Below are 27,438 nucleotides of genomic sequence, written 5' to 3' on the forward strand. Positions count from 1 at the left end.
TTACTGCAGCCCAGCTGACACCATCTTGACTAACACTTTGGTAGAAAGTATCCCAAAAAGGGGCACCTGGGTGGCTCAGTGGTTGAGCATCTGCCTTCGGCTCAGGTCATGATCCCAGGGTCCTGGGATCGAGTCCCACATCAGGCTCCCCATGGGGAGCCTGCTTCTCTCTGCGCCGAAGTCTCTGCCTCTCTGTGTCTCTCATGATTAAATAAATAAAATCTTTTTTAAAAAGAAAGTATCCCAGAAAAGGCTACTACGTGCCATCTGAAAGGTGAAGGACAGTGCTGAGCCATTCGTGACTTAAGCCAGCTAAAAAGTTCGTGCTGTCAACAATCTGAGGGGGGAAAGAAGTTGGATTCTCTGCCTGCTGCTCCCCCACCCACCTGCCTCCCCCATCACTGAATGCCCCGCTTGGCTTCTGTGGTTACCTGTGGTCCACCTGATGGTTTGATGGTTAGCGGTGCTCAGGGTGACCCCTGATGAAAAGTGGCTGAACCTGGCAAGGGAAGGTGGGAGGGGCAGGGCAATAGCACCCCCTGCCCGCAAACACACAGCCTTCCCTTGACCCCACAGGGCCTGTTGGGCTCATTGTGGTCACTCCCAGGGCTTGGGACATCTAGTTGGCAGGGACCAGAGGAGGGTGAAGGTGGGAAGGAGAGTCCCTCTTGTTAGCATCCACTCTCCCCAGGACAATTTTTTTTTTTTTAAGATTTTATTTATTCTTGAGAGACATAGAGAGAGAAACAGAGGGAGAAGCAGGCTCACTGGGGGGAGCCCGATGCAGGACTTGATTCCAGGACCGCAGGATCACTACCTGAGCCGAAGGCAGACGCTCAACCACTGAGCCACTCAGATGCCCTCCCCTGGACAATTTTAGGGGGAGCAAAGGCAGGGAATAAGGGGCAGAAGGTGGATAATTTAGGTTAGGCCCCATGAGCATGGAGCTGGCTGAGGGTCTGATCTTTACTCCAGGAGGCTCAGAAGCCCACCTTGTCATTCTGGTGCTACAGAGAGAGGAGACAGGGATCAGGACAGTGAACCACAGCTATTGCTGAGCAAATATTGCTTTCCCTTCCAACACATGAGCCATGTTTTGTCACTTTCAGTGGTTGGGTGGCAATATTGGCTTGTTGGTTGGAAAGGAAACCCTCTTAGACAGGATGGATGACAAACCCAGCGCTGTTGTTTGTAGGTCTCAGAGTTTTTAGCTAGGTCAGTGGTTTTTGAACTCTGATCATATCAGCTTCGTGTTGTGGGAAAGGGGAAACCTACACAGGCCCGGGTCCTATCCTGCTTCAACAAGCCCAGGCCTCTGCATTTTTTTTGATTTCCAGGTGATTTGGGCACACCCCAAAGTTCAAGAACCCAAGTTCATTGATCTAGACCATAGTGCTTATTATAGAAAGGAAGCTCATAAGAGAAGTACCTTTAATGCTTTGGTGTGTCTCTCACCTATTAAAAATAAATGTATATCAGTTTTTAAGTCCAAACTTGAATGATATTGCATATGCTTTTTTAAAATCCTGGTTTCAGGGCACCCGGGTGGCTCAGTTGGTTAAGCGTCTGCCTTTGGCTCAGGTCATGATCTCAGGGTCCTGGGATTGAGCCCGGTATCGGGCTCCTTCCCCAGTGGGGAGTCTGCTTCTCCCTCTCCCCCTGTGTGCTTCCTCTCTCTCTCTCTCTGAATAAAATATTTTTTAAACTAAATAATTAAAATTAAAAATCCTGGTTTCCACAAGCCAGTCCCCAGGGCTGAGAAATAGCTGGTCATCACATTCCTTGAGAGTGGGGGTGAGAAGAAGGGCTCATCATCTGGTTTTCTTAGCTACTGGCTCCCCAAAGGAAGGTGGTCAAGCCCTCAGTCAGAGACCACCAGCACCCCTCCCACCCCCAGCAGGGTACGTTCCATGGAAACTTTGGGGAGGATCTCCTTATTGCTTGTTCCCAAAGACATGACTGCGCGTCAGTCTTATTTCCTTGAGCTGGAACACTGTCCTTTCAGCTCAACGGCTTGTGTCTTTCTGCCAGGAGAAATTGGCTTGTCTCATTTTTAAATAATTATCTCCCCTCCATTTTCTGTTTTTATTTTCTGGAACTTTCAAAGTAGGATGTTAGATCTCTGGGTTTGATCCCTCCATGATGCCTATGGTTTATTTCTTATATCACATTTGTTGATTTTCTTCCTTCTGGAAAAGTCTTTGGATTTATTTTCCAAATGTACCAGGACACTTTTCTTCATTTCAGCAATCATTTTTCATTTCCAAGCACTCTTGATCCCTGGGGAAATTCATATTTGAGGATACAAATTAGGTGTGTGGTTTTTTTTTTTTTTTTAAAGGTTTTCTTCAGTTCCCCGTATCATGAATCTATATCCTTCTGGGTAATTTCAGTTTATCCTGATCTCTCTTTTTCAAGTTGCAGATTTTCCTAAGTGTGGCTGAGGCTTGATGGGTTAGACATACTAAAAAATGAGCCAATAAAAAGCTGATTGAGGCCCTGTGTTGATAAGTAGAGCTTGTCATCTGGCAAGCCTTGTTTTTAAGTTATTTTATGGGAAGCCCTTAAATGCCAGAGGGCAGAGGTCTTTGCTCTGGGGCCCCTGGATATCTTTGGAGAAGAGTCTTCTGATTACTACAATCTGTCCTTCTGTATCGGGGGTCCAATGCTTTATGAGCCAACTTTTAGCTCATTTCAGTTCCAACATATCACTCCCAGCCTCCACCATCCTTCCCCTGAATATCCAAGGTGAAGATTCTCCCTGGTTCTGTCAGACAGATCTGCCCCTCCTCAACTCCATCTCATTCATGGGTTACTGTAGGCTGAGGCAACTGCCCTTGGCTAGGGCTGCAGGCTGCAGAAGAGACCTAGCCTATTGGGGGTGGGGGTACTAAGTGTGCATAGCAAGGGCAAAGAAGGGACATTGAGGGACTGGATGAGGAAGTGTTTGACCTTGGGGTCCAGCCTTGATGGAAGGAGACAGGAATGTGGTCCGGGGAGATTCTGGAGATAAGAACATGGAGGTGGAACAGTATTGCATGGTGACAAAGTAAGATCTGGCTGCAGGTGTGAGTGGTGGTGTGAAGGCGAAGAAGACTCTTACAGCTTGAGGACATGAGCAGATGTTGAGGCTCAGGTTTAGCTGGGTCTTCTGGGGGCCACTGGGGCTGGCAGCAAGAGACAGGGGGCAGGAAAGGTAGAGGTAGACAGGAAGACAAAGTCAAAGTCCTTTAGGAATTCCAAGTTGGGCAATGGCCTTGGGATGGGAAGTCGGCATAGGCCTTGGCGGGGGGCACGGCACTTGAGGGTGGGCTTGCTTCCAAGACACTGAAGCCAGGAGGACCAGCCAATGCCCAATGCCCACCCAGCTCAGAGGTATGGGAAGTCTCCACTCAGGAGAAATGTGAGAAAAGAAGATCCTCAGAGGAGGGCCAGGGGGCAGCCTGGGTGGCCCAGCAGTTTGGCGCCGCCTTCGCCCAAGGGCGTGGTCCTCAAGACTGAGGATTGGGTCCCACATCGGGCTCCCTGCATAGAGCCTGCTTCTCCCTCTGCCTGTGTCTGCCTCTCTCTCTGTGTCTCTCATGAATAAATAAATAAAATCTTTAAAAAAGTAAATAAATAAAGAGGAGGGCCAGGCTCCAGCCAGGGTGAGGAAATGGAGGGTCTGTGAAGAGGTGAGGGATGTGAGCAAATTTCTCTCCAGTGAAACAGGTTTCAGAGGCAAATGGGAGGTTTGAGCCAAGAGAAGCACCAGCCTGAATATGCGTGAAAGCTCAGGATCCGGTAGGGGCCCAAGCACTGCATACCTTAGACTGACAAGGCCCAGGACTGTACACCTGGGTGGGTTACTGCACCTTCGGGTTGTGACCTGAGCGGACAGGAAGTTGCTCAGAAGCCAGAAGTGACATGGGGCTCCTGGGAGATTGTGCGGCCTTGACTTTATCAGATGCCGAGGCCCTCTTATACACCAACAGAGAAACTGAGGCAATTCTCTGTTGCTGCAGCAGAACCTGACTGGTGGGGTGACCTCATTGGGGCTGGAAAGCCCGCATGACCCTGGGGGAGCAGAGAAGGCAGATTCAAGCCCCGGCACCAGCCCAACCAGGTCCTCTCCCCGCCGCTGGGCCCAGACCCTGCAGCAGGTCCCATTTACAGATGAGCCATTTAAAAAACACAAACACCTGGTAGTACCAATTTTTTAAAAAAATGATCTTTAACCATATTCAAACATCTCCTAATCTAACATTCAGGCCCCAAAGAGAACAGCCTCACCGTGAAACCAAAACCTCATACACCCTTGCAGTTCGTTTTCCCCCCTGGGTTCCTAGTCAAGCATCTCCGTTTATTCTCTCCTTGCAGTAAAGTTGAAAGGAAGAAACGAACAGCTGGTGGCTCCCCTGACATCCGTGTTTTCCAGAGAAAAGGCAATCCTCCTGTGCGAGACCCTCTCAGCTCTCCGTCCGTCAGCTCTTTGGCTATTGGGTGGCTCTGGATAAATTTGCTGCATCTATATAGAGCCCCTTCCTTAAAAGCACCCTCCTGGGATCCCAGCCCACTTCCAACCTCCTTGTGATTGCAAAGAAATGGGATCTACTACAGTCACACCAGTGGGAGAACTTAACTGTGCCTTTCAGACTGAGCTGGAAGGTCCTGCTGGACCCTTGTCACGTCGGGCACTAGATGGCGCCGTGCGCAGCCTCGTTTCCTCCTGGACCTGCGGCCTCCCTGGGTTCACCCCTGGCCTGGCTGCGGCTACTGCTCCTCCTCCCAGCTCTGCAGGGCCCCTCACATGAATGAGACTGGGATCCAAAGAGAAGGCCGAGGGACCTGGTTTTGTAAACAAGTCCTGCGTGAAAGTAATGCATATTCACAAGCTCTTCTCACTCAAGGATGGACGTGTAAACATACTATGTACGGGCCCTCCTTTTATGGGGAGGGTCATGGGCTCTGACATCCTGTGGATCCGTACAGTAGTCAAGACGTGTACTAGGGTGTCCTTGAGTGCAACTACAAGGACGCCCCTATAGGTGCACGTCCAGGCACCAGTTGCAACAACTACTATAAATGTGGCCAAGTGCTTATCCTATTCCAGGCTCTGAGTCAATGTTTTACCAACCATTGACTTTATTCCACCCTGAAGCCCTTTGAGGACCTTAGAGCTTAGACGTGGGATCCCAATTGCCTGGAAAAGTCTTCTTATGGCCTCTTGTTGCTGCTGCATGTCAGCTCAAAAACCACCCACCAACTACTCAACTCAACATCCATACAACTAAGCACAACAGAAATGTTGGCTGTCGGTATTTTCTGCATGTTAGAGATGAACAAATTGAAGCTCAGAGAAGTTAACAACTTGCCCAAGGTCACATAGCCAGCAAGGAGCTGTGCAGAGAATCAAACACGGGTCCTTGTAACTGTACTCCGCCAGAATGACCCCACAGTCTCCATCATTCGGCCTGTAGGCTGGTGAGTTTATGGAGCCCTTCCAAGGACCTGGTCAACATTGCTACTCCAAATCTCTGCTTCTATTTGTTGCAACCACCTTGACTTTATTTAAACTGAAAGCATTTTCTCATTTTTTTAAAGATTTTATTCATGAGAGTTCATGAGAGACACTCACAAAGAGGCAGAGACATAGGCAGAGGGAGAAGCAGGATCCCTGCAAGGAGCCCGATGTGGGAATCCATCCTGGACCCCGGGATCCTGAGCCGAAGGCAGACGCTCAACTGCTGAGCCACCCAGGCATCCCACATTCTTGCTAAAACAGTGTGGTCTCAGGACCAGAAGCATCAGTGTCACCTGGGAACTTCTAGGAATATCAATTCTCAAGCCTCATGCCAGACCTGCTGAATCAATTACTCTGGAGATGGGGCTCTCCATGCTGATGCATGCTAAAATTGGGGGGCACATGCTGTAAAATTCGTGTCTCATACAACCAAGTCCTTAAGCTTAATTAAGTCCAACAAACATTTCCCAAACATGCTCTTCCTCGAGGAAGAGGGCACCAGAGACCTAGCAGCAAACAGAAGGAGATAGACATGAAGTGTGATCTGCCCGGAAGCTACAACATGGTGGGGAGCAGAGACAGGGGTTGGGGGCCAGGGATGGATGCAAATGAGACATCAGAACTGTCTGCACAGCTCTTAAAGCAGGTGCATGGGGCTATAATTGGACAATTCAGTGGGCTCAGCATCTCTGCTGCTTAATCAGAGAGAACTTTTGGGGCTTCACGGCCAGGCTTTGGTCAAGCTTGGCATCCGGGCGGAGTATGATACTGTCTGCGGTACAAAAGATGTCACCCATCCTGCAGAGGGACCGCCTTGGCCTTTCCATCCTTCAGCTCACTCTTGGGGACCTGCATATGACTTTGCTGTGTCTTCCTGAACCTTCTTGTCCTCTGTGCCCACAGGTGACCCCCCCCTTCCCAAACACACCACACAGGACCATGTCTTCATGCCTCTGCCCCAGATGACCTCTGGACTTAGCCCCACCTGCTGGTTCTCAGCATTGTGCATGTTGGAATTACCTGGAGAGCTTAAAAAACACAATATGTACATACACAAGATGCAATGGTCAACACATACTAAAAATAATTTATCTGAAACTCCAATCTCCCTGTATTTTCGGAAGAGTCAGAAGCAGTGCTGGGGACCAGGTCATCAACCCAGGACAGGGGACGGGTTGATGAGAACGGCTACAAATGCTGAGGCTCAAGCCTACTTCCTGAGCCCTTTCTCTCATTGCGCCCCCTCTGAAAGCAAGCGTGGGTCCCCAAGGTCTCACTCGGCCAGCAGGGAGGTCTTGCCAGCCTCCTGCCCTCCCCTCAGTACCAGGTTATTACAGTCCTGGCTCTGATGAGTGATTCTGGGCCTGATGCCTCGTGAGCCATGAGGGACCCTGCGGGGGCTCCTGCCACAAGGTCTCACATATCTTGCTCAGACAACCCACGTGTCCCCCTCTTTACTCCCGTGGCCCATGGAGTAGCCAAATGCCACAGCAAGATGCTGTCTCTGACAAAACAGAGCAAGTCTAAATTAGGAAGGAACCATATGTGAGGCACAGTGATCTATGGTGAACTGTTCACACACTTGTATTTTCCTCAGAACAATGCGATTTCACTTTCACCAACTGAGAATTAGAAAAGCACTTGCCAAAATGCTGCATTAGCTCCTAAAGCCCGAACCGAAATACACATGGAGATGTTCTCAAAACTCGATGCCTTTTCCCCCCCAACCCTCTTGTGGTGAAGACCCAGCACCAAATTAAGCCACTGGTGCCAGAGTCAATCCAAGAGATGTGAAATTTTGTTCTGGAACATTCCTTAGCTGACTGATCAGGTTCTCTGGCATGAGTCATGGTTTCTTACTCTGGACTCTGGTTGCACAGGGTAGAAACCAGCTGACACTGGGTTAAGCAAAAATGGCAAAAGGCTCATGGAAACCAACGTTCAGGAACAGGCCTCAGGAATGGCTGGAACCAGGGGCTGGAACACCATCAGCACATTTTCACCTTTTCTCTGTGCATTTTGACCTCTTCACCTTCTACAGATGGCCCCTCTCCTGTGAATGGGGGAATGAAGGGTAGCTTGAGGTAGCATCTGTCCTCCGACTTCTGCAACCGGGACAGGAAAAGGCTCTTTCCCCAACTTTTTAAATAACACCACTACCAAAAACCCTCAGGGTAAGACCTGAAGGTGGGGTACCATGATGCCAACCTTGGACCAGTTGTTTGGCGGGGAAGTAGGGTTGAGCAGGACAGAAGCTCCCTAGAAAACCTTCTCAAGTAGAGAAAGGAGAGATTCCCCTCAAAAAGGGCCAAGTCTAGGCATAACTCCTGGGCAAATTGCCAGTGGGACATACAGCCTACTTTGTGTCTTGGACAGATAGCCTCAAAAGATCCAAGTCACATGGACTCCTCCAAGCCCTGGGCCCTGATGCGCTCCCTCCCAACATCCTACATTGGCTTTGTTTTGCCAGCAGTATGACAGGGAGATTCCAAAAGAGAACTTTTGTGAAGACACCGAGGCACAAAAGTACAGAGCCCGGCAGACCCTCAGCGTCCGTGACCTTGACTGTCCTGTGGTCTTTCACTCCATCTAATTTGTGACTTTGCCAAGCCAGGAATTTAAATGCTCTGTGCTGTGGGGCTGGCCTGTGAGAACGAGATCCCCGGCTTGTGTGTGAGCCCAGCACCCACCTCCGCACCTGGCTTTGATATACTTTCTGCATATGGGTACAAAACCACTCTGCTAGGCTAGGGTTGCCTTTTTTTTTTTTTTTTTTTTTTTATTGCTAGGCAACATGGCAAATGTGACAAGAGCTAAGAAAGCGATGGTTCCCAGTCACAAACAGAAGTTTCCTGTGGCAGGGCATGTCAAAGAAACACCCAGCTCTGTGATGTTGACTAGCCTCCTGGGGGGAGAGATAGGTGGCTCATCCTGGAACTATCTATCCATTAAAGCCCCCCCCCTCCCGCTCCCGCTCCAGTAGTGCAGAAACTGCACATCCAAAGAGACAGTAGGGGGAGATGGGACGGCAGCTCCTCAAAAAAATTGCACATAGAACTATGATTCAGAAATTCCACTTACGGGGTGTACACCCCAAAGAGCTGAAAGCAGGGACCAGATGCATTTTCCCTCCTTTGTAGAGTCACTACGCACAGTAGCCAGAAGTTGGAAGGAACCCAAGTGTCCACCGACCAATGACCAATGAATACGTAAACAAAAGGTGGTATGTACACACGGGGGAATGTTTCTCAGCCTTAAAAAGGAAGTGACTTCTGATACGGGCTCAGACATGGGTGACGCTTGAGGACATCCTGTTGAGTGAAACAAGCCAGTTCCAAAAGAACAAACACTGGACGATCCTACTCATACACAGTGCCTAGAGTCATCAGATTTGTACAGATTAGTGTTTCATGGGACCGAGTTTTGGTTTGGGAAGGTGGGAAAGTTCTGGAGGCAGCAGGTGGTGCTGGTGACCGGGTCAATGCAGTGCAGGGCAAGGCGGGAACACCAAGGTGGTTAAAACCCGCGTTGTCTGTTGCCACAGTTTTAAAAGAAGGAGTGATCTGACCATGAGGTTCAGTCTGAGGTGGGAGCCTGCCACAGGAAGCACGTGACTCCTGCGTGGGGAGGGAGGGGGACGGAGGGGGAGGGAGGGGTCTGGATTTACACACACACAGAACCACACAACCGCAGAACCCGGAGCCTCTGGGCACTTTCAGGACTCCAGGGTGCTGGACCCCAGGCCGCCCTCCTGCACCCCTCGGCCTGTCAGCAGGATCAGCACACTCAGCAGACGACTGGTAAGATCACGCCGCTGCCTTCCCTCTTGGCAGCTGGAAGGGGTTTCTGGTGGACTGTCAAGGCCTGGCTTCTAGTGCCTTCCCCTCGCTGGCCTGTCTCCCCGAGAACTGAGGAGAAAGCAGGCAGGGAGCCCCGAGCTCCTTCGGGGCACACGCTCCCTCCTGGGTGCAGCTCCCCTGCCATCTGAGGTCACCAGCCCACCCACCTTGCTCTGGTGGTGGTTTCCTGTTTTTGTCTCCTGGTTCCTCTCCTGCTCTGTCTCAGGTGGCGGATTTAGAAACACGAGGCTCTTGTCCAGGGGCCCACGTGGGGACGGCCCGGGCCATGTGAGCTGTGCTCAGGCCCGATGCATCGAGAAAGGGATGGTCCCCTTCCTCCTGGGATTGCATCTGGGGTTCATGATGAATCTCTTCCATAACTTTCTTACTATACAGGTCATATACATGTCTTGCTAGTCTATTTCTCTTTTACTGCTGCTATAGAGGCTGTGTTTTTTTAAATTATATTATCGTATGTTGCCTATATACATAAAAGCAACTTATTTTTGGATATTGATCTGATAGCTAGTTGCCTTGATAAAATCCCTTGTTATTTAGAATCTGATCATTCTGTTGCATTTTCTACCCAGACAATCATATCATGAGAAAACACTGATAGTTTTGCTCCTTTTTCATTCTTAGGGCTTTGATTTCTTTTCTTTTTTCTTTCTTTCTTTCTTTCTTTCTTTCTTTCTTTCTTTCTTTCTTTCTTTCTTTCTTTCTTCTTTCTCTTTTCTTTCTCTCTTTCTTTCTTTCCTTCTTTCTTTTTGTCTTATTGCACTGTCTAGGACCTCCAGAGCAATGTTGAAAATAACAGAGGGGATGCCTGGGTGGCTGAGTGGTTGAGCGTCTGCCTTTGGCTCAGGCCATGATCCTGGAGACCCAGGATCAAGTCCCACGTATGGCTCCCTGCATGGAGCCTGCTTCTCCCTCTGCCTGTGTCTCTGCCTCTCTCTCTCTCTCTCTCTCTCTGGGTCTCTCATAAATGAATAAATAAAATCTTAAAAAAATAATAAAATAAAAAAATAAAAAGAAAATAACAGAGATAGTGGCCATCCTCGTCTGGCTCCTGCTTTTATAGAAAATGCTTCCAAGATTTATTTGATAAACATAATATATGCATAGGCTTTTTGTAAGTTCTCTATCAGGTGAAAGAAATTTCCTTCTAGGGGTGCCTGGCGGGCTCAGTGGGTAAAGCGCCTGACTCTTGATTTCAGGGTTGTGAGCTCAAGCCCCACATTGGGTATACAGATTATGTAAAAATAAAATCTTTAAAAAAAAAAAAAGATTTCATTCTAATCTGCTAAGATCTGAAAGGATAGGAAAGGTAAGATCCTTATCCTTTCCTGAAAGGATATTGAATGTTGTCTTTTTTTTTTCCTGGATGATATGTTTTTCTTCTTAAATCTGTTCATGTACATTTTTAGAGCACCTTTTAAAGCAGAGCCTGGAACAAGGAGGACTTGGGTTCAGGTAGGTTGTTTAAGAGGTGATTCTAGGAATCTGGGAATGAAAGAACAGGGTGACAGAGAAAGGAAGGAAGAAATGCCAGTTAAAGGTATTTGACGTCCTGGCTGCAGGCAGAGGGAGCCTGATGTCCTGGGACCTCGGAGAAGCCTACTAGGTGCCTCCTAGAATTGCCCAAGGAGAAGGAAGAGGCAGGAGCTCACACCCACCAGCTCCTGTCCTTCACTGGGTGAGGGCTGCGTGTTAGGGAACTTCTCTGCCACTCTTGGGAAACACTTGGCAGGCTAATAAACGGCTCTTAAAGCATTGAAGAAGACTCTGAGGCAAGAAGCAAAACTAGAGGTGGGACAAACTAGAGGTGGGACACCGCAAGGTAAGGGGAGTCTAAGCTTGCATGAAGTTATCCCCGTTAAGGACGGCTGATATCAGAGGAGGACAGAAGTGATGTGACACAGAGCACCAAAGTCTTCCATTACCAACATAATAAATGATATCTGTAGGGTTTCTTCTGTTGTGAAACCACTTTTGCATACTTGAGATAAGCTCAATTTGGATGTGATATATATATATACAGGATTAGATTTGGTTGACTAGCATTTCTCATCTAATTACTGCATCTATATTCATGAGTGAGATTGGCCTCTAATTTTTCTTTCTCATTCTGTACTAGTGTTATTTTGATGTTAAGGTTAAGGTTACCCTGGCCTCATAGAAAGAGTTCGTGTTCCTGCTTTTTTCATTCTCAGGAAGAGTTTTTATAAAATTAGAATTATCTCGGCGTAAACTTGTTTAATGCTATTTTCATTCTCAGGAAGAGTTTTTATAAAATTAGAATTATCTCGGCGTAAACTTGTTTAACACTATCTGGACCAGGTATTTTCTTTGTGGGAAGATTTTAAATTATGGATTCAGTTTCTTTCACAGAGAACCATTCAGACTTTTTCTTTCTTCTCAGATCAGGTTTGGTAAGTTATATTTTTCTAAGATTTGATCTGTCTCATATTTTTTGGCACAAGTCAAAGTCTTTAAATTTTTTTTAAATTAATTTTTAATTTAAAACATTTTTAATTGTCTTTTAAAAGTCACAGTCTTTTAAAATACACATGACATAAAGCTTACCATCTTAACCATCTTTAAGTGTAGAACGTTTGGGTTAAATACATTCACGTTGTTTGGCAGCCAATCCCTGGAGTGTTTTTATCTTGCAAAACTGAAACTGCCAATGAAACAACTCACTTCCCTCCCCCAATCACTGACAACCACCTCTACCTTCTGTTTCTGTAGATCTGTGTTGTCTTCCTTGTTTTTTGTTTTTCGGTTCTTTGAAAGATTTTAAAAATTTATTCATGAGAGACATAGAAAAAGAGGCAGAGACATAGGCAGAGGGAGAAGCAGACTCCTTGCAGGGAACCCCATGTGGAACTTGATTCCCCAACATGGGATCATGCTTGAGCCGAAGGCTGATGCTCAACCACTAAGCCACCCAGGCATCCCTGTCTTCATTTTATTTTATTTTTTTTCCTGTCTTCATTTTAATCTGTAGCTATGTTCCCATTTTCATTCTTAATAATGATGACTTGTGCCTTCTTTCGTTTATAAGTAGATTTCACCAGACATTTCCCAATACTATTAGTTTTTCCAACCAAGACACTTTGGTTTTATTAATCCTGTCTACCATATCTTTGTTTTCTATTTTGTTGGGTTTTGCTCTTATTATTCCCTTTTGAGTTTACTTTGTTGTTTTGTTTGTTTTGATTTATGCTCTGATATTTATTCCCTTTTGAGTTACTTTTGGGTTTCCTTTCCTATTTGTTTTCTAACTTCTTGACTACTTACTCAGATGGAATACTTATTTCCAACATTTTTTCCAATACAAGCATTCAAGGCTATAAATTTCCCTTGACGTACCACTTTTGATGTATCCCAAATATTTCTTATATATGATATTTTCAGCATCACTCAATGCGAAGATTTTTTTCACATGTCATTACAATTTCTTCTGTGACCCGTGGGTCAGAGTACGTTTTCATGTTCCTGAATACAGGAGGCTGGGCTGCCTGGGTGGCTCAGTGGTTTAGCACCTGCCTTCAGCCCAGGGTGTGATCCTGGAGTCCCAGGATCCAGTCCCAGGTCAGGCTCCCTGCATGGAGCCTGCTTCTCCCTCTGCCTGTGTCTTGCCTCTCTCTCTCTCTCTCTCTCTCTATCTGTGTGTCTCATGAATAAATAAATAAAATCTTAAAAAAAATACAGGGAGCTGTAAAGCCTATCTTTTTGTAGAGTTTATGTTCTCTAATTTAGAGGGGTAGATCGAGCTTTTAAATTATGTGTTTTAGCTCTTCAATTTATTTACTGACTTTTTTGTCTGCTTCATTGTTCCTACATGTATTATAATTCTTTGCCATAATGATGATTTTATCTCTTTGTGGTTCTTTCAAGCCGGATGCTCACAAATTTAGAAGTACTATAACTTTCTGGTGATCCGTCCCTTTAGTCAAGCATCTATGCTATCCCTAATAAATATTTTTGTCTTAGAAGTTCTCTTTCTCTGATATGAACAGAGCTTTCTCAGCTTTCTTTTGGTTAGTGTTTGCCAGGTATATTCTTTCCCATTCTTTGATTTTCAGCTATTCCATATCTATGCCTTAGGTGTATCTCACAAACAACAGAAAACTGGCTTTTGTGCTGTCATGTTTTTGTTTTGTTTTGTTTTTAAAGATTTTATTTATTCCTTCATAGAGACACAGAGAGAGAGAGAGAGGCAGAGACACAGGTAGAGGGAGAAGCAGGCTCCATGCAGGGAGCCCGACGGGACTCGATCCCGGGACTCCAGGATCATGCCCTGGGCTGTAGGCGGCGCTAAACCACTGCGCCACCAGGGCTGCCCTGTGCTGTCATGTTTTAAAAGTCTAATCTGAGATGAGAATTTAGGAATGACCAAGTCCACAACTTCCACTAAACCCTACTGAGTAAGAGTTGAGTTGAAAAACCTGCATTTTCTTTCTTTCTTTTTTTTTTTTTAAGATTTTATATATTTATTCATGAGAGACACAGAGAGAGAAGCAGAGAGATAGGTAGAGGGAGAAGCACACTCCCCACAGGGAGCCTGATGCAGGACTTGATCCCAGGACCCCGGATCATGACCTGAGCTGAAGGCAGAGGCTCAACCACTGAGCCACCCAGGTGCCCCTAAAAACCTACATTTTCAACAAGCTGGCCAGAACTCTAATCCAGAAGTTTCTCTTCTGAGAGAAACTCAAAAGAGAGTTTTGTGTTTGAACTATTTTTAAAAATAGATTTTATTTTTTTAGAAGAGTTTTATCTTCACAGCAAAACATTAAACAGCCCCCACATGTGCACAGCCTCCCCCGTTGTCAACATTCCCCAACAGAGTGGTACATCTGTAACATTCAGTGAACCTACACGGGCACATCATTAGCACCCAAAGTCCATAGCTATAGTAGCATTCACTTTTGGTGTTGTACACTCTACGGGTGTAGACAAATGTATCATGACATGTGTCCATCATCATAGGATCACGCACAAAGAGTAGTTCCAATGCTCTAAAAATCCTCTGTTGTGCACCTACTCACCTGTCCCTCTTCCCCAACCCCTGACAACTGCTGATCTTTCCTAAGTTCTCCTGTCACTCTGTCACTCAACAGCTCCATGACCTGGGCACATTACTGATTCACCCGGACGCCCGCTTCCTCAAATGCATAATCAGAATGCAGAATGGTTCTTTATTTTTGTATGACAATTAAATAAAACAATGTATTAAAACCTTGGTTCAGTCCCTAGCAGAGAATACACATCTAGTAAATGTTAGTTTCCCATTCCTTCCCTCTTCTTAGTAATTGGAAATCAAGTTTTGCTGCGAAAAGGCAGAAGGAAGTGCCCCTGTGACAGCGTGTATCGCCAGAAAATCTAAGCAGAGGACAGGAGAGGTTACTGCCTCCCAAGTTCTCTCTCCAATTTGAGAAGTCTCTCCCTTTCTGCTTCCTGTCAGGAGGGTTGCCATGCATAATATGTCACCCGTCTTCTCAGTCCGCCACCTCTGACCTACATCTGACAAATGCACAGGCGCACTGTGTCTTGAAGCTGTCCAGGAGCCAAAGTGACTCAGAACTGAACTGCATGTGCAGGAAGAGTGTGTCGCCAGGGCACCAGGGGGAATCGTGATCCAGGCCTTCCCCTTTAGCAAGTCACATCAAATCTTGTCATTTCCAAGGGAATCACCCTGAATCACATTAAAAGTCTGAGGCTTTATAAAGGTTGCAGGCCCATGCACCATTCCTCTTCCTGGCTGTCCTGCTGTGACAGATTTATGAATACAAGGCATTGTCCTTGCATTAAATCCAGACAGACACCAGGCAGGAATAGATGAACAACAGGGCAAGGATTTTTTTTTTTCTTTTAAGATTCTATTTTTAAGTAATCTCTACACCTAACATAGGGCTTGAACTCATGACCCGGAGATCAAGAGTTGCATGTTCCACTGACTGAGCCAGCCAGGCACCCTCACAGGGCAAGGATCCTTTTTTAAATCTACCTGAAAATCTCTTTCTTTTAACCATAGTTAAAATTTTCATCTTTATTGTGATTATTATAGATTTGGACTTTCAAATACCATTTTCTTAAAAATTTACATTTGTCCCTCTTCTTCCATGCCTTTCTCCTTTATTTGATTGAAGGTTGTTTGTTTTCATGCCATTTTAACCTCCTCTAGTAGTTTAGAACTTAACCATTGTATCTCTGCTGGTTTTTCTTGAAATTTTACCATGCTCCTTATAACTTAAAGTATATCCGCCCTCCTGAACAATGTAGAGTTGAGAAAGCTTTAACTGTAATCCTCTCTTAAATATTATTGCCCAGTATTTTGATTTGGAACTTTTTAAGACTTCTCAAATTAAATACTATAAATATTACATATTTATTTTCCAGATCCGTTTGCCATTTTGTTTCCTTATGCTTCCTTCTTGCATTGAAAACTATCCTGCAATATATATATATATATATATATATATATATATATATATATATATATTTTTTTTTTTTTTTTTTTTTTTTTTTTTTTTTGCTTCTGGATGCACCACCTTTAAAAGTTTCTTTAGTGGAGATATCTTGGGGGGTAACTCTCTGGGTCTCTGTTTATCTATGTCTTTCTCTCACCTTGGTTCTTGAAAGATAGTTTTGCTGGGACACAAGAAACGTCACTAGATTCAGACCCAGTCACGACAAAACCCTTCCCAAGCCCCGTGAAGAGATGAGTTCACTTCCCAAACCAACACGCCAATCTCCTCTTCCTGCAAATCCTCTTGTATCTCCCAGAGCATCTTAACTCTCCCAGCTTTATTGTACCTTTCATTGGAGAACTCAGAGACCTAAAGAATAAGCCAGGGAATATTTGGTGGTGGAATAGCGCTCCAAGAAGGAACATCTGAATTTCTTTTCTCGTCTACATGATGGTCAGTTTCTTCTCATCCCTGGGCAACTTCTTGGTGTCAGGAAGCATCCATCCTGGCCTTCTAGGGTCTGATCATCAGGCCCCCAAGTCCACTTCATTCTCTTTCCCTAAGGGCTTCCCAGCCTGATGCAAGTAGAGCACTTCCGCCCCCTCCCTGCCTTCCCATTCTGCCCCCAAATTTCTGGGAGGCAGAACAGGGCTCGAAATAACCTGCAGTACACAAGGACCTATAGCTAGCCCTGACTCCCATGAGCAGGTTTGAAGGGCCAGAACCTTCTAGCCTGGAAAGCTTTTTCATTTCTGCCTCACAGAACATCACCAGCCCCTCAGTCCAGCCCACCTCCCACCAGAATCCACCCCACAGCCAGCATGTGACCTGGGACAATTCTGAGTCACCACCATTCCCTCCACTGCTGCATCAAGTTCCTCTCTCTCAGCTTCTTCACTTGCCCAGGACAATAAGTGAGGACAGCTGCTGGCTCATGGGTGCCTGCTATTAGGATCAGAAAGGGAAGGGCTTGGTCCTACCAGCCCCAGCTCAGAGAGTCCCAGGTAAAACGGTGTCCGGGCTTAATTCTGAGTGCTCATCTCTGGGGAGTGAGGGGCCCTGGTTGGCCTTGTGATGTGTCCAGCCCAGCTCCATGGCCTGGGGGTCAAAAGAGACATCTGCAGGTAAAAGATTCACTGGGCAGACCCAAAAGAAAGACCCCCATTCAGTCTTCTCTGGGTTGTACACCAAGACAAACCATTTCTTCCATTCGTTTACACATCTGTCCACCCGCTCATCCTCTTACTGAACAATTATTCAGCATCACTGTTTGCCAAGTTAGCACCATATCTGCTGCAGAACAGCATTATCCGAGTCAGCTTCTGCCCTCTTGGGTGGACAGGCCAGTGGGGAGGGAGGGGAAGTTGATGTGTCACCTACCAGATGCAGTATTCAAGTCTAACAAAGCCAAGTCCCTATGCCTGGTGTGCCCCAGGCAAGGAAGGCCTGCCCAGCTGGATGAAAGCGAGATCAAAGAGGAAGTGGTGGGTGGGAACAGGGGCTGATCAGCTTAAAGCAGGATCTGTAGGCCCCAGAAGCTTCACTTGCCCTGGTAGGGATGCAGTCAGGCTGGCCCAGCTGTGTGTGCGGTTGGGAGTCACAGGCACAGACCCTTCTAGAAGCTGTTTGGAGCTTCCTGGGCATGAGCTACACACACACACACACATACACACACACACACACACACACCTCCCCCCTCCAGCCCCTCATGGCAGGGATGGCCTTGGCAATTTCCTCTGGCCTTCTGCTGCCTTGCATTTCTCTCTCTCCTGGGGAGTCTCCTGGGGAGGTAGCTTCTAAGAATCCTTCTCTTGTCCCTGCCCTGTGGGCTTCCCCTCACTCATAAAGACTTCACTCTCTCCTAGGGATGTGACCTTGGGCAAGTCAATCACTCTGTGCCTCAGTTTCCCCATTGGTAAGATGGGGACAGTAACAGTACCGACCTCACAGAAGTAGAACCCTTATGACAGTGTTTCCTGCAGTGCCACATGGACCAGATCCCGGACTGGGGTTACGGCTTGCTCTCTCCTTCATCTTCTCTCTGCATCACTCCGAAGCAGCACTGTCCAGGGACATCCCCGGATCCAGGCTGACCAGTGGCACTGACCTACCACACATGGTGGTAATAGCCAAAGAGAAGCGCACAACTTCACTCCACCCCTGCAGCCCAGAAACAGAGTTTGGCCTGAGCCCTGAAAATGCTAGGGCGCCCCTTGATAAAGCAAGGAGTCCCCACTCTCTCCTGCCTCTCCTGGAAACTCCTGTTTCTGGGGATTCCCTCAAGAAGTGACAAAGCCTCCCTAGAAACACACTGCAATGCCTCAGGCCCTGAGTCCCCCTCCTCAGACCAAGGCTTGCCGCCCAGAGGGGTGGAGGTGGGGGTGAGGCACCATAGCCAGGCCCTGGGATTTGGGCTACTGCCAAACTGACCCCCTCTACCTCTGTCTGTGCCTGGGCTGCTGGGGACTGTCGTGAGAGCACTTCCCTCGAGTTGTCCCCATTGGCTGAGTCAGGGCAGGTCGAGGTTGCAAGCTGGGTGGGTGCTGAGCTTTAAGTTGCCCAGGGTCTCCTTTGAGAAACCCAGTTCCCTGCCTGCTTTGCTACAGAGACTGCACATCCTGGACTTTGGAATCTTTCTTACCAGAAGGGAACTTGATAATGGGTCCTGTAGGATTTGGGGTTCTCAGGTCTGGGGCTTGTAGGCAATGCTGTCCTCCGTGCACACACAGAACACCGAACCCCACGTGCACGCACATCCTTCACACCCATGCGTGGCCGTCACTCGCCCTGCCCCCTGCACGGCAGCATGGCAGGAGGCCAGGTTATATCCCGGCTTATCGGCTGCTTCCCAGCTTCCTCTGTCTGCGTTCCTGCAGGCCTGGAGCTCTGGGAGCTGGCATTCCACGTGGCTTCCAGAAGACTTCCCAGATAATGAGAGGAAATGTGGTCATCAGCTCATAGAAGGTTGGGGTTCCGGGCTGCAGCTCCAGGCCACCACTCCCTGACCTGGGTCCACCATCTCTCTCCAGGAGGCCCTCGGCTGTTCCCAGTGAGCCCGTGGACACCACTCAAGATGTCCCCTTTTGGTTGCTGGGGCCTGCCCGCCGCCCTCCTTGCCCTGTTCTGCTGCCCAGGTGAGCTGGTGCCTGCGGTTCCCGACTTGGCACGTGCCAGCCCAGAGGATGGGCCGCCTGCCCCCCGGCTTCGGGCGTGGGGGGTGCTGGTCCTGAAGTCACTGAGGTTTGGAATGCAGTGGCAGCCTGGGTACAGGGTGCTGTGCCAGCCTGGCTTCCTCGTGATCCTGGACGGGTGGAGGAGGGGGTGGGGGACGGGAAGCTGGCCTTTTGGACCACAGGTTGAACAGGCCCCACGGCTTCGTGGCGTAGGAAGTGGCAGGTTGTGGAGGCTGAATGGTGGGCTGCGTGGGGGCCTGAGGCAGAAGGGGATGCCGGGGTTCAAGGGAAGAGGAGAGACTGTGCCCCTGTTCTCCAGATGCGGCCCAGGGACGGCAGAGGCCCGCAGAGGACATTGCCTTTTGACTGCCGTCAAAGGGAAACCAAATCCTCTTCCAGTGGGTCAGGGGACTGTGAAGAAAAATGCTACCACGCCCTGAGCACTCTGTTTTGGACAACCTGCCGGTGCTTTCCAAGCGCTAGCTCACCACAACCCTGCAGGAAAGGGATTCCTAGCCCATTTGACAGACGAAGAAACAGGTTCAGAGAGAGAAAGCACCTGGCCCAGCGTCACACAGCTGGTACGTGGCAAATGCAAATCCAGCTCTACCTGCAAAGCCCCTTTCTTGCCACTTCGTTATATGCCACTAGCTGGGGGCCAAGGGGGGACATGCCGGCGTGGAGGGAGCACAGGACAGGCCCAGCTGGTTGGCATCAAGGACTTTCCGGCCACCACTGAGTTGGCGGTGGGCTCTGAGGACTCCATCTTTATGCACCAAACACTTCTGAATGTCTGTCACACTAAGCAAAACCTGTAAAACCTGGGCCCTGCCTTCTAGAAGCTGTAAAACATCGAAGGGAGAGTCGGCATGAATATAAATCATTTGCAAGGTGGTCCCGTTACCTTCTTGCACTCCTCTCCCCCTGCCTTCCTCCTCCCTGAGCTCTAGCCATGCCGATCTTGCTGTTCCCCGAGCACACCAAGCATGCTCTTGACCCCAGGGTCTTAATGCCAGGAAGACTCCCCTCTCCCCAGATATTTGCAGGGCTCATGCCTACCTTCTCCATGGCTTTGCTCAAATGTCCAAGTCTTGGTGAGGCCCATGCTGACCACCCTGTTAAAATGGCAACTCCACCCCATTCCTCGTTCCTTCCCCAGGTGCTGATCACCAGCTGACAGGCTGGCTATTTCACTTGGTGATTATTGTCTATCTCCTTCATGTTAACGTGAGCTCTGTAAGGACAGGGCTCGGTCTGCGTTGGTCACTACTGTGTCACCAGAGCCTAGCCTAGTGCCTGGCATGCAGCAGGTGTTCAAAAAGTATTTGCAAAAAAAAAGAAAGGAGAGAGGAAAGGGTTGAGACCAGGGCCACAGGGGCCCAGAGGACACAGTCCACCTCCACCTTGGAGAGGCCTTCATGGAGGAGGGGACGTTTGGGCTGGGCTTTGAAGGTCGAATAGGATCCCTCTCCACGGAGATGGAAGATGTGCATGGAGAAGACTAATCTGAAGGTGAGGGGCTGGAAGAAGGCAGGGAGACAGTTGTGGGGTAGCCTCCTCAGTCTAGACACGAGGCAATAAATAAAGCCTGAACAAGGGGAGAGTAGCAGAGAGGCCACCTCTGGCCTTTCTTCTTGGGTACCTGCCCCTTGATCCCACTGCCAGTGGTGGGCCGGTAAACTGGATAGGGCAGCAGAGACATTTGCTGCCCAGTCTTCTGGTCTTCCAGGGTCTGGTGAGGTGTTCGAGGTACACACGTATCCAGAGCAGCTGGCGGTGAAGCCCGGAGAGTCTCAGTTCATCAACTGCAGTACCAGCTGTTCCCGGCCTGAGGCCGGGGGTCTGGAGACCATCCTAGCCAAGACTCTGATGACGTCCGGAGCTCAGTGGAAGGAGTACATGGTCTCCAACATCTCGCAAGACACAATCATCTACTGCTACTTCACCTGCTTCGGGGAGCAGAGGCTGACGAGTCTCAACGTCAGTGTGTTCTGTGAGTGCCACACTGCAGGGCCCTCTTCCCCAGGGCAGAGCCTGTAGCTACTGACTGTGTGCCGAGCTCCTCTGTTACTGCCCCTGGGCACTCGCTATGGCTCCCACCTCCCTGGGCTCCTGGGGTGACGAGGAGCAGGACCCCGGTCGTGGGCTCAGAATCTGCTCACACCCTTCATTGGCCTGCCGGTGACCCCAGCTCTGAGGCTTGCTCAGAGGACAATCCGAGCAAGGTTTGCACAGACTTCAAAGTCATTTCCCAGGCACTGCTCAGAGTCTCCTCCCCGCTCGGTGGCAGCCCCATCACCAGACACTCCCCAACCCACAACAAAGAGCAAGGTGCCAACAGAAGGGTTGGCTTGCTCTCCAGTTGCCCCTCTGCCTCACAGAGAGAAGGATAAGGCATCACCTAGTGCTTTAATGTTCCTTTAAAAAAAAGGGAGGGTGTGTTTATTTATCTGAGAAGGGGCAGCGAGCAGAGAGAGGGAGAGAGAACCCAAGCAGACTCAGTGCCGAGCGCAGAGCCAGACACAGGGCTCAATTTCACAGGCCTGAAAGCATAACCTGAGCCAAAATTAAGAGTTGGATGCTTAACCCACTGAGCCACCCAGGTGCCCCTGCTTTTATATCCCTGGCAAATGTGCGAACATCACACACACACACACACACACACACACACACACACTTGCACATGGGCCATGGAGACCTTCCCATAGGGCAGGATTCTCTCAACATCGTGGCACCAGGGATATGGCTTAGGTCCTCCCGATGACCAACATCCATGGATCAAGTGAATAGAAAAATGTCCTAAATCCAACATATTACCTTGGGGTGATGGGGGCAAGGTATTCTAATTCAGGAGGGAATCCAGGCTGCCACTGAGGTCCTTGTGTAATAGATAAGCGATGGAGGTGGCTATGAACCTGACCCTGGAGAAGCAAGGCAGGTCTGACTCCAGCCCCTACCTCTTAAGTGAAGACCTCACAACTCTTGGCGGAACTCCAGTGAACACTCCCTTCTAAGTTATCCACCTGTTTAATATGGAAATTTATGTCTGATTTCTGGAGGAGACAGATTCAAATTTTTGTTTCTAGTTGGCTGTACAATTTCTGGACCTTTTCTTTGTAGACAACTGACCACCTCCATTCTTTTTTTTTTTTTCTTAAGATTTACCTATTTATTTGAGAGAGAGAGAGACCATGAGCCAGAGGGAGGGGCAGAGGGAGAGGGAGAAGCGACTCCCTGCTGAGCAGGGAGCCCTATGGGGAGCTCCATCCCAGGACCCTGGGATCATGACCTGAGCAGAAGGCAGGTGTTTAACCAGGCACCCCCTGCTTGTCCATTCCAGAAAACATCGTGTTGGTAAAAGCACCACCAGTCAATACATACTATACCCTGAACTGTTTCCTCACTGCTCTCTGTATACTCGCGGGCAGACCAGGCCCCAGACCGCGTCCTCCCCAAATCCAGCCAAGGACTTGAGAACACTGCGGTGCCAAGGGATGGGCCAGGCCAGGTGGGGCCTGCAGGGACTATACCCCAGCTCCTGACCTCACCTCCCTCTTCCTTCCCCGCAGACCCTCCAACGCAAGTGCTGCTGAAGCTGCAGCCCACTTGGGTGGCTGTGGGGAGACCCTTCACCATCAAGTGCCACGTGCCAGCCGTGAAACCCCTTGAGAGCCTCACTCTCATGCTGCTCCGCGGCCAGGAGGTGCTGCACAACCAGACGTTTTGGGGGACGGCGGATGGTACCCAGGGAGCCACAGCCACGCACAACAGCACGGCTCACAGGGAAGACGGCCTCCACAACTTCTCCTGCCAGGCCATCCTGGATCTGCGGTCTCTCGGCGGGAACATCATTCACAGAGTTTCAGAGCCTCAGATGCTCAAGGTTTACGGTGAGGGGGCCCCCCGGATGGAGGGGGTGGGAGAGGGTGTCCACTTTCAGTTCCTTGGGGGAAGAAAAAGCCTTCAGCACACCCTCTGCCATCTCAGGGTGCAGGCGCCCAGGGACCCCACACTTAATCCTGAGGGTTCCCTCTTGCTCTCCTTCATCCCGGAAGTTCTCTCCAAGTGCCCGGTTTGGAACCTAACTAGTTGCTTTGCAATTAGTGAACTGCGTGACCTTGACCAAGTCAGCCTCCTCTCGCTGGCCATGGCCCCTCTCTACATGAAGAGGTTTGGCCCTCAGGTCCCCCAGGAGCTCTGCTGTTCTGTGACTCTTGATGGCCAATGTGGTCCCTGTCCAGAGAGTTTGGTAGGAGCTCACTCAGCATCGCCCAGGGCGGGGTGGGGCTCAGACCATGCCACACCTAGGCCATGGTGTCCGGCAACCATATGCTGGTGCCAGGGGCCGGTGGCAGGGGACTGAGACCGTCACAGTCTCACAGAGGGCTGGCTGGTGGCCTGGACCCCAGCCTACCTTTCCTTCAGACACCGCACCATTAGCCATTGAACTCTGCAACATGGGCGGCTGCAAGATGGACGGGGGGCGGGTGGGGGACAGGTGGGCCTCTACTCCCCCTTGGGTCCTAGCATCTAGGACCAGGGGACTTCTAAGACCACTGCCCCCTCCTCCCTCCCCAGAGCCGAGGCCAGACAACCAGATGGTCGTCATCATCTCAGTGGTATCGGTGCTGCTGTTCTTGTTTGTGACATCCATCCTCCTGTGCTTTGTCTTGGGCCAGCACTGGCGCCAGAGGCGGATGGGCACCTACGGGGTACAAGGTGCTTAAGGGGGCCTAAGTCGGACCTACTGGGCACAGTCTACATGAGTGGCATGGCCACCACCACAGCAGCCACTGGAACTCAGTGTGACTCCTCAGGATTGTGACCCAGCCCTGGCTGTAGGACTGAAATGAGCAGCAGAGGACTTTGGGGTCATTTCCTTTTCTAGTCTGAATATAAACACCTGGACTTAACCCTGTGCCTCAAATGTCTTCTCCTGGGCTTAAGCTCTGGCCAGGAAGGGCACCTCACCAGACCTGGACTTCTCTCCCCAATGTCTGCAAAGACTCCCTCTACCCCCTCCTTCACAAGAGCCGTCCAGAGCCCCAGCCAGCCCAGGCCCTGGGGCGAGCCCATGCTGACCAGCCCAGGCACCAGACACCCATCCTTGTGGGACCCCGAGGGACTAATTTCTCCTGAGGGATGGTGGAGGACACAAGCTCTGGCACAATAGGGCAGAGAGACTTTCTGTTCCTACTTGGCCTCTGGGACCTCAGGCCACTCATGTTCGGAGCAGGAAATGGCTCTGACTTCTTTCTGCCAAAAGAGCCAACTTCCTGGGATGACAGTGGGGCCCAAGGGAACTGGCTCAGTTCTGGGACCCTCTGAGCCAGGCCTCTCCCTCATCATCCTAGGCCTTCAAAGAGCCTTGGACAACAAAAGCAGTCCTCCCCTCACCTCCTGCTCCATCATTAGGTCACCAAGACCCCACAGCCCTGGCCATCCCAGACAGGGGTGAGTGGAGGAGGTCCAGGAAGGGCTCTGATTCCCAGATCCCCAAACTGACCCCCCAACACACACCAGTGGTAGCTTCCCAGCCCTGGGTGATGCTTAGAGGGGCTTTTACTCCAGGGCAGAGATCAGGCCAGTTCAAGGTCTCAATGTGGTGAAGAGGGTTTTGATTCACCCAGGAGAGGGCCTGGCTGTGGTTGGGGGTTGGGGGGAGGGCTGCCGGCCATGGCTGTGGGGTTGCAGGCAATAGGGAGGCACTTGGGGGGCTCCAGGGCTCATTCTAGCTCTGCAGTGATGCTGGTAGGGTCCAGGGCTGGTGTCTGTCCTCATGGTAGGCTCTCGGCACCATAGTAGTCTGGGGAAAGAAAGCATCCTGATCTTGACTCCCTCCTGCATCACCGGCCCCCAAGGAGGAAAGGGGAAGGGACCAGTGATGAGAGGAGCTCCCTCGTCTCCAACATGGCCCATCTGGCCTCCTGACCCAACCCTGACCTGGGCTTGGACCCCACTGCTCACCTACCCTGTGCCTACCTGAAGCCGGGGGTACATCCGCACCCACAGTGCCTGTGGCACTGGGGGGTGGGGGCGGGGGCACGGTTCTCCTGACATGGAGAAAAGAGAAGAAAGATCTCCCCATCAGAAAGTCTCTGGGGTCTCACCCACAAGTATCTCTACCCCACCCCCAGCTCCTGGTGAGCTCTTCCAGCCCAGCCCCAGAGCAGGGCCCTGGCAATGCCCGGATTCCCCAGCCTCACTTACAGACCCCTTGTCCCAGAGGCAGGAGGGCAGTGCTGAATCCTGGACTCATCCTGCAAGTGGGGCTGCTGTGGGGGGAAGGAAAGGAAAGGGACCGGCCAGGGCAGCAGGGGGCCCAGCGTGGGCATCGGGCAGGGCAGGTAGTGGTGGTGGAACACCAAAGGCCCTTCCTCCTGGGCTTGCATCTCCTCCTCCTCCTGTTGACCCTCCAGGTAGACCTGAAGATTGTGGGAAAGGGGGAGGAGAGATGATACAGGTCCCAGGATCCTTACCCCCACTTCTCTGCTCCCCTAATTTCTCCAGATCGGCATTGAGAAATGGCTTCCCTTTGTTGAGCAATCACTACCTGCAAGCCAGGTACTTTGAAGACATTTATTCCTTATTTTACAGGAGGGAAAAACTGAGGCTTAAAAAGATGGAGCAACTTGTCTAAGGTCACCCTGCTAATAAGTGGCTGAGCAGGAACTAAAAGTATCCAGGTATGACTCCAGAGCTGGATCAGGAGTCCAGTGACAGGCCCCTGGATCCATCTGTGCCCCATCAGGGAGGTGTAGTGCTCACCCCAGGGGTCCCCTAAGGGCCAGGGCATGAGGAGTGGCAGCAGCTCCTGCCAGCCTGGATGGTGGACACTACCTGGCCTCCTCCAAGCCTCAAAAACCCACCTGGCTTTTGAGGGCTGGTTCTAAGGTCACCTGCTCCTCCAAGGACCTGCTCTTCATTCCCCAATGAATGTGCACTCATGCCATGTACCTGTCCCTGTGCCAGTCAGGCCAAAGTTGCCTTGTATTCATAGTCATTCATTTATTTTTTCACTTGTTCAACAAATATGACTTGAGCCCCTAGTAAGTATCCAGCACCCTACAGACTCAGGGAACCATGGTGCCCGTCGTCCTGGGCCTGCAGTCTAGTATGGGATGCACTGCAGGGAAACCTCCTTGAAAACAAGACCTGAGTGGTCTGGATTTGGGGACTCCCACCCCCACTGAGGCTGCTGGCTTGGAAGCCTGGCACATAAGAGATGCCAAAGGGACCCAGCCAGGCCTGTGGCACTGTTGCCTGGTTCTTTTTCTCCAGGATCCACCTCAGATGGATCCCCACCCTGGCACCTGCAGGTGGGTGGCCCTGGTGGCACAGCTCCACCGCACCCAAGCCTACGCACCTGCTGGTGGGAAGAGGCTGGCCCTGGGTTGAAGGCTGCTGCCACCAGGCTACTCAGCAGCAGCTGGTGCATCTGTGCGTTCTGCAGCAGCATCAGTTCCAGCAGGTCTAGGGCGGGGGAGTCAGCAGGCCCACGCCCGGCCTCCCACTGCCCACCGCCCACCGCCCAGATCCCAGGGCCCTCCCGACCCTCGCACCCCCCCCCCCAAGCCCCAGTCAGGGATGGCGCGAGGATGCCCAGAGAATGTGCGAAGCAGACTGGGGTGCAAGGCGCCCGAGCCCGGAGTCTCACCTTCCTTCACTCTGCCCGGCTGCGGGCGCGGGGGTGGGGCGGCCCAGGCGACGGGCTGCAGGACGGTCACCCGGGGCTGGGGAGGGCGGGAGACTCGGCCGGGGGGCGGCCAGGATCGGGACCCACCCTCCCCAGCTCCCGCCCCCCGCTGGGGCCGCCTTCTCCTTCCCGCCCCCCACGCCCCCGGGTCCCCTGAGTCTCCTCCCCTCCCCTACGTTTGGGGTCGCTCTCCGCAACCACCCCACTTCCTCCGGGGACCCGGGGGGTCCCTACCGTCCCGGCTGCACCCTGCGGTGGGGGCTGACCCCAGCACCCTCCGGGGTCCGAGGCCATGCGGGCTCCCGCCGGTCCGGGTTACCTAGGCGACGAGAGCGACGCCAAAAAAAAAAAAGAAAAAAAAATCTCCCACGCATGCGCAGGTCCCTCCCGGCGCGGGTGCTCCGGGCTTGCTCTGCTCTCCCCACCCCCGCGGACACGGGGGGGGGGGGGGGGGTCCCAGGCGACTCCCTCCCCAGGGGCCGGTCCCTGTGCGGGAAGCCCACCTCCAGGCCCCCCGCGCCGCCGGCTCCCTGCCCCTCCCTTACCTCCCACCCTGGCGCACCTCCAGTACCCAGCTTGGGGCGAGGGGGCTCATGTTTGTTGAGTGAATGAGTGAGGGGCTGGGGAGACCCGCCCCAATGCAAACACTTGGTTTCCAGGTCCCAGAATTGGCTAGGATGATTAGATAAGCAGGAATAGAAAATTCTGTGAGAGCAGGACTGGCCGGGAAGGGCAGGTAAATGAGGAG

General features: G+C 50.7%; 2 protein-coding genes across 10 annotated transcripts; one reads left to right on the plus strand and one right to left on the minus strand.

The window, feature by feature from the left end:
- Positions 1–9,132: 9,132 nt before the first annotated feature.
- Positions 9,133–23,907, plus strand: ICAM2 (intercellular adhesion molecule 2). Of its 8 annotated transcripts, none has more exons than XM_072781153.1 (6): positions 9,145–9,303; positions 18,851–18,955; positions 19,314–19,575; positions 20,724–20,987; positions 22,564–22,884; positions 23,573–23,907. In XM_072781153.1, exons 3-6 carry the CDS (start codon positions 19,314–19,316, stop codon positions 23,719–23,721), a joined length of 996 nt encoding a protein of 331 aa, XP_072637254.1. In that variant the 5' UTR covers positions 9,145–9,303; positions 18,851–18,955; the 3' UTR covers positions 23,722–23,907. The 8 variants fall into 8 exon arrangements, with proteins under 8 accessions (XP_072637258.1, XP_072637254.1, XP_072637255.1 ...); XM_072781155.1 differs by lacking the exon at positions 19,314–19,575 and adding an exon at positions 10,770–10,815 and having other exon boundaries at positions 9,155–9,303; positions 20,688–20,987; XM_072781152.1 differs by having other exon boundaries at positions 9,155–9,303; positions 20,688–20,987.
- Positions 21,437–27,053, minus strand: PRR29 (proline rich 29). Of its 2 annotated transcripts, XM_072781161.1 has the most exons (6): positions 26,925–27,053; positions 26,652–26,727; positions 26,361–26,467; positions 25,205–25,419; positions 24,977–25,047; positions 24,539–24,800 (listed from the first exon to the last, which is right to left on the minus strand). In XM_072781161.1, exons 1-6 carry the CDS (start codon positions 26,982–26,984, stop codon positions 24,772–24,774), a joined length of 558 nt encoding a protein of 185 aa, XP_072637262.1. In that variant the 5' UTR covers positions 26,985–27,053; the 3' UTR covers positions 24,539–24,771. The 2 variants fall into 2 exon arrangements, with proteins under 2 accessions (XP_072637263.1, XP_072637262.1); XM_072781162.1 differs by lacking the exons at positions 24,539–24,800; positions 24,977–25,047 and adding an exon at positions 21,437–22,937.
- Between the last annotated feature and the right edge of the window lie 385 nt (positions 27,054–27,438).

This window comes from Canis lupus, chromosome 16, assembly GCF_048164855.1.
Source record: "Canis lupus baileyi chromosome 16, mCanLup2.hap1, whole genome shotgun sequence".
Lineage (NCBI taxonomy): Eukaryota > Metazoa > Chordata > Mammalia > Carnivora > Canidae > Canis > Canis lupus.

Excerpts from the sequence above, each read along its gene's own strand:
- PRR29 (XM_072781161.1), bottom strand. The coding sequence starts at position 26,984 with ATGGCCTCGGACCCCGGAGGGTGCTGGGGTCAGCCCCCACCGCAGGGT. Across the intron at positions 26,728-26,924 it reads CGCAGGGTGCAGCCGGGACG|CCCCGGGTGACCGTCCTGCA; the intron begins GTAGGGACCCCC and ends CGCCCTCCCCAG. Across the intron at positions 24,801-24,976 it reads GGATGTACCCCCGGCTTCAG|ACTACTATGGTGCCGAGAGC; the intron begins GTAGGCACAGGG and ends TTCTTTCCCCAG.
- ICAM2 (XM_072781152.1), top strand. The coding sequence starts at position 19,314 with ATGCGGCCCAGGGACGGCAGAGGCCCGCAGAGGACATTGCCTTTTGAC. Across the intron at positions 19,576-20,687 it reads GGCCCAGCGTCACACAGCTG|CAGAGACATTTGCTGCCCAG; the intron begins GTACGTGGCAAA and ends TGGATAGGGCAG. Across the intron at positions 22,885-23,572 it reads TCAGATGCTCAAGGTTTACG|AGCCGAGGCCAGACAACCAG; the intron begins GTGAGGGGGCCC and ends CTCCCTCCCCAG.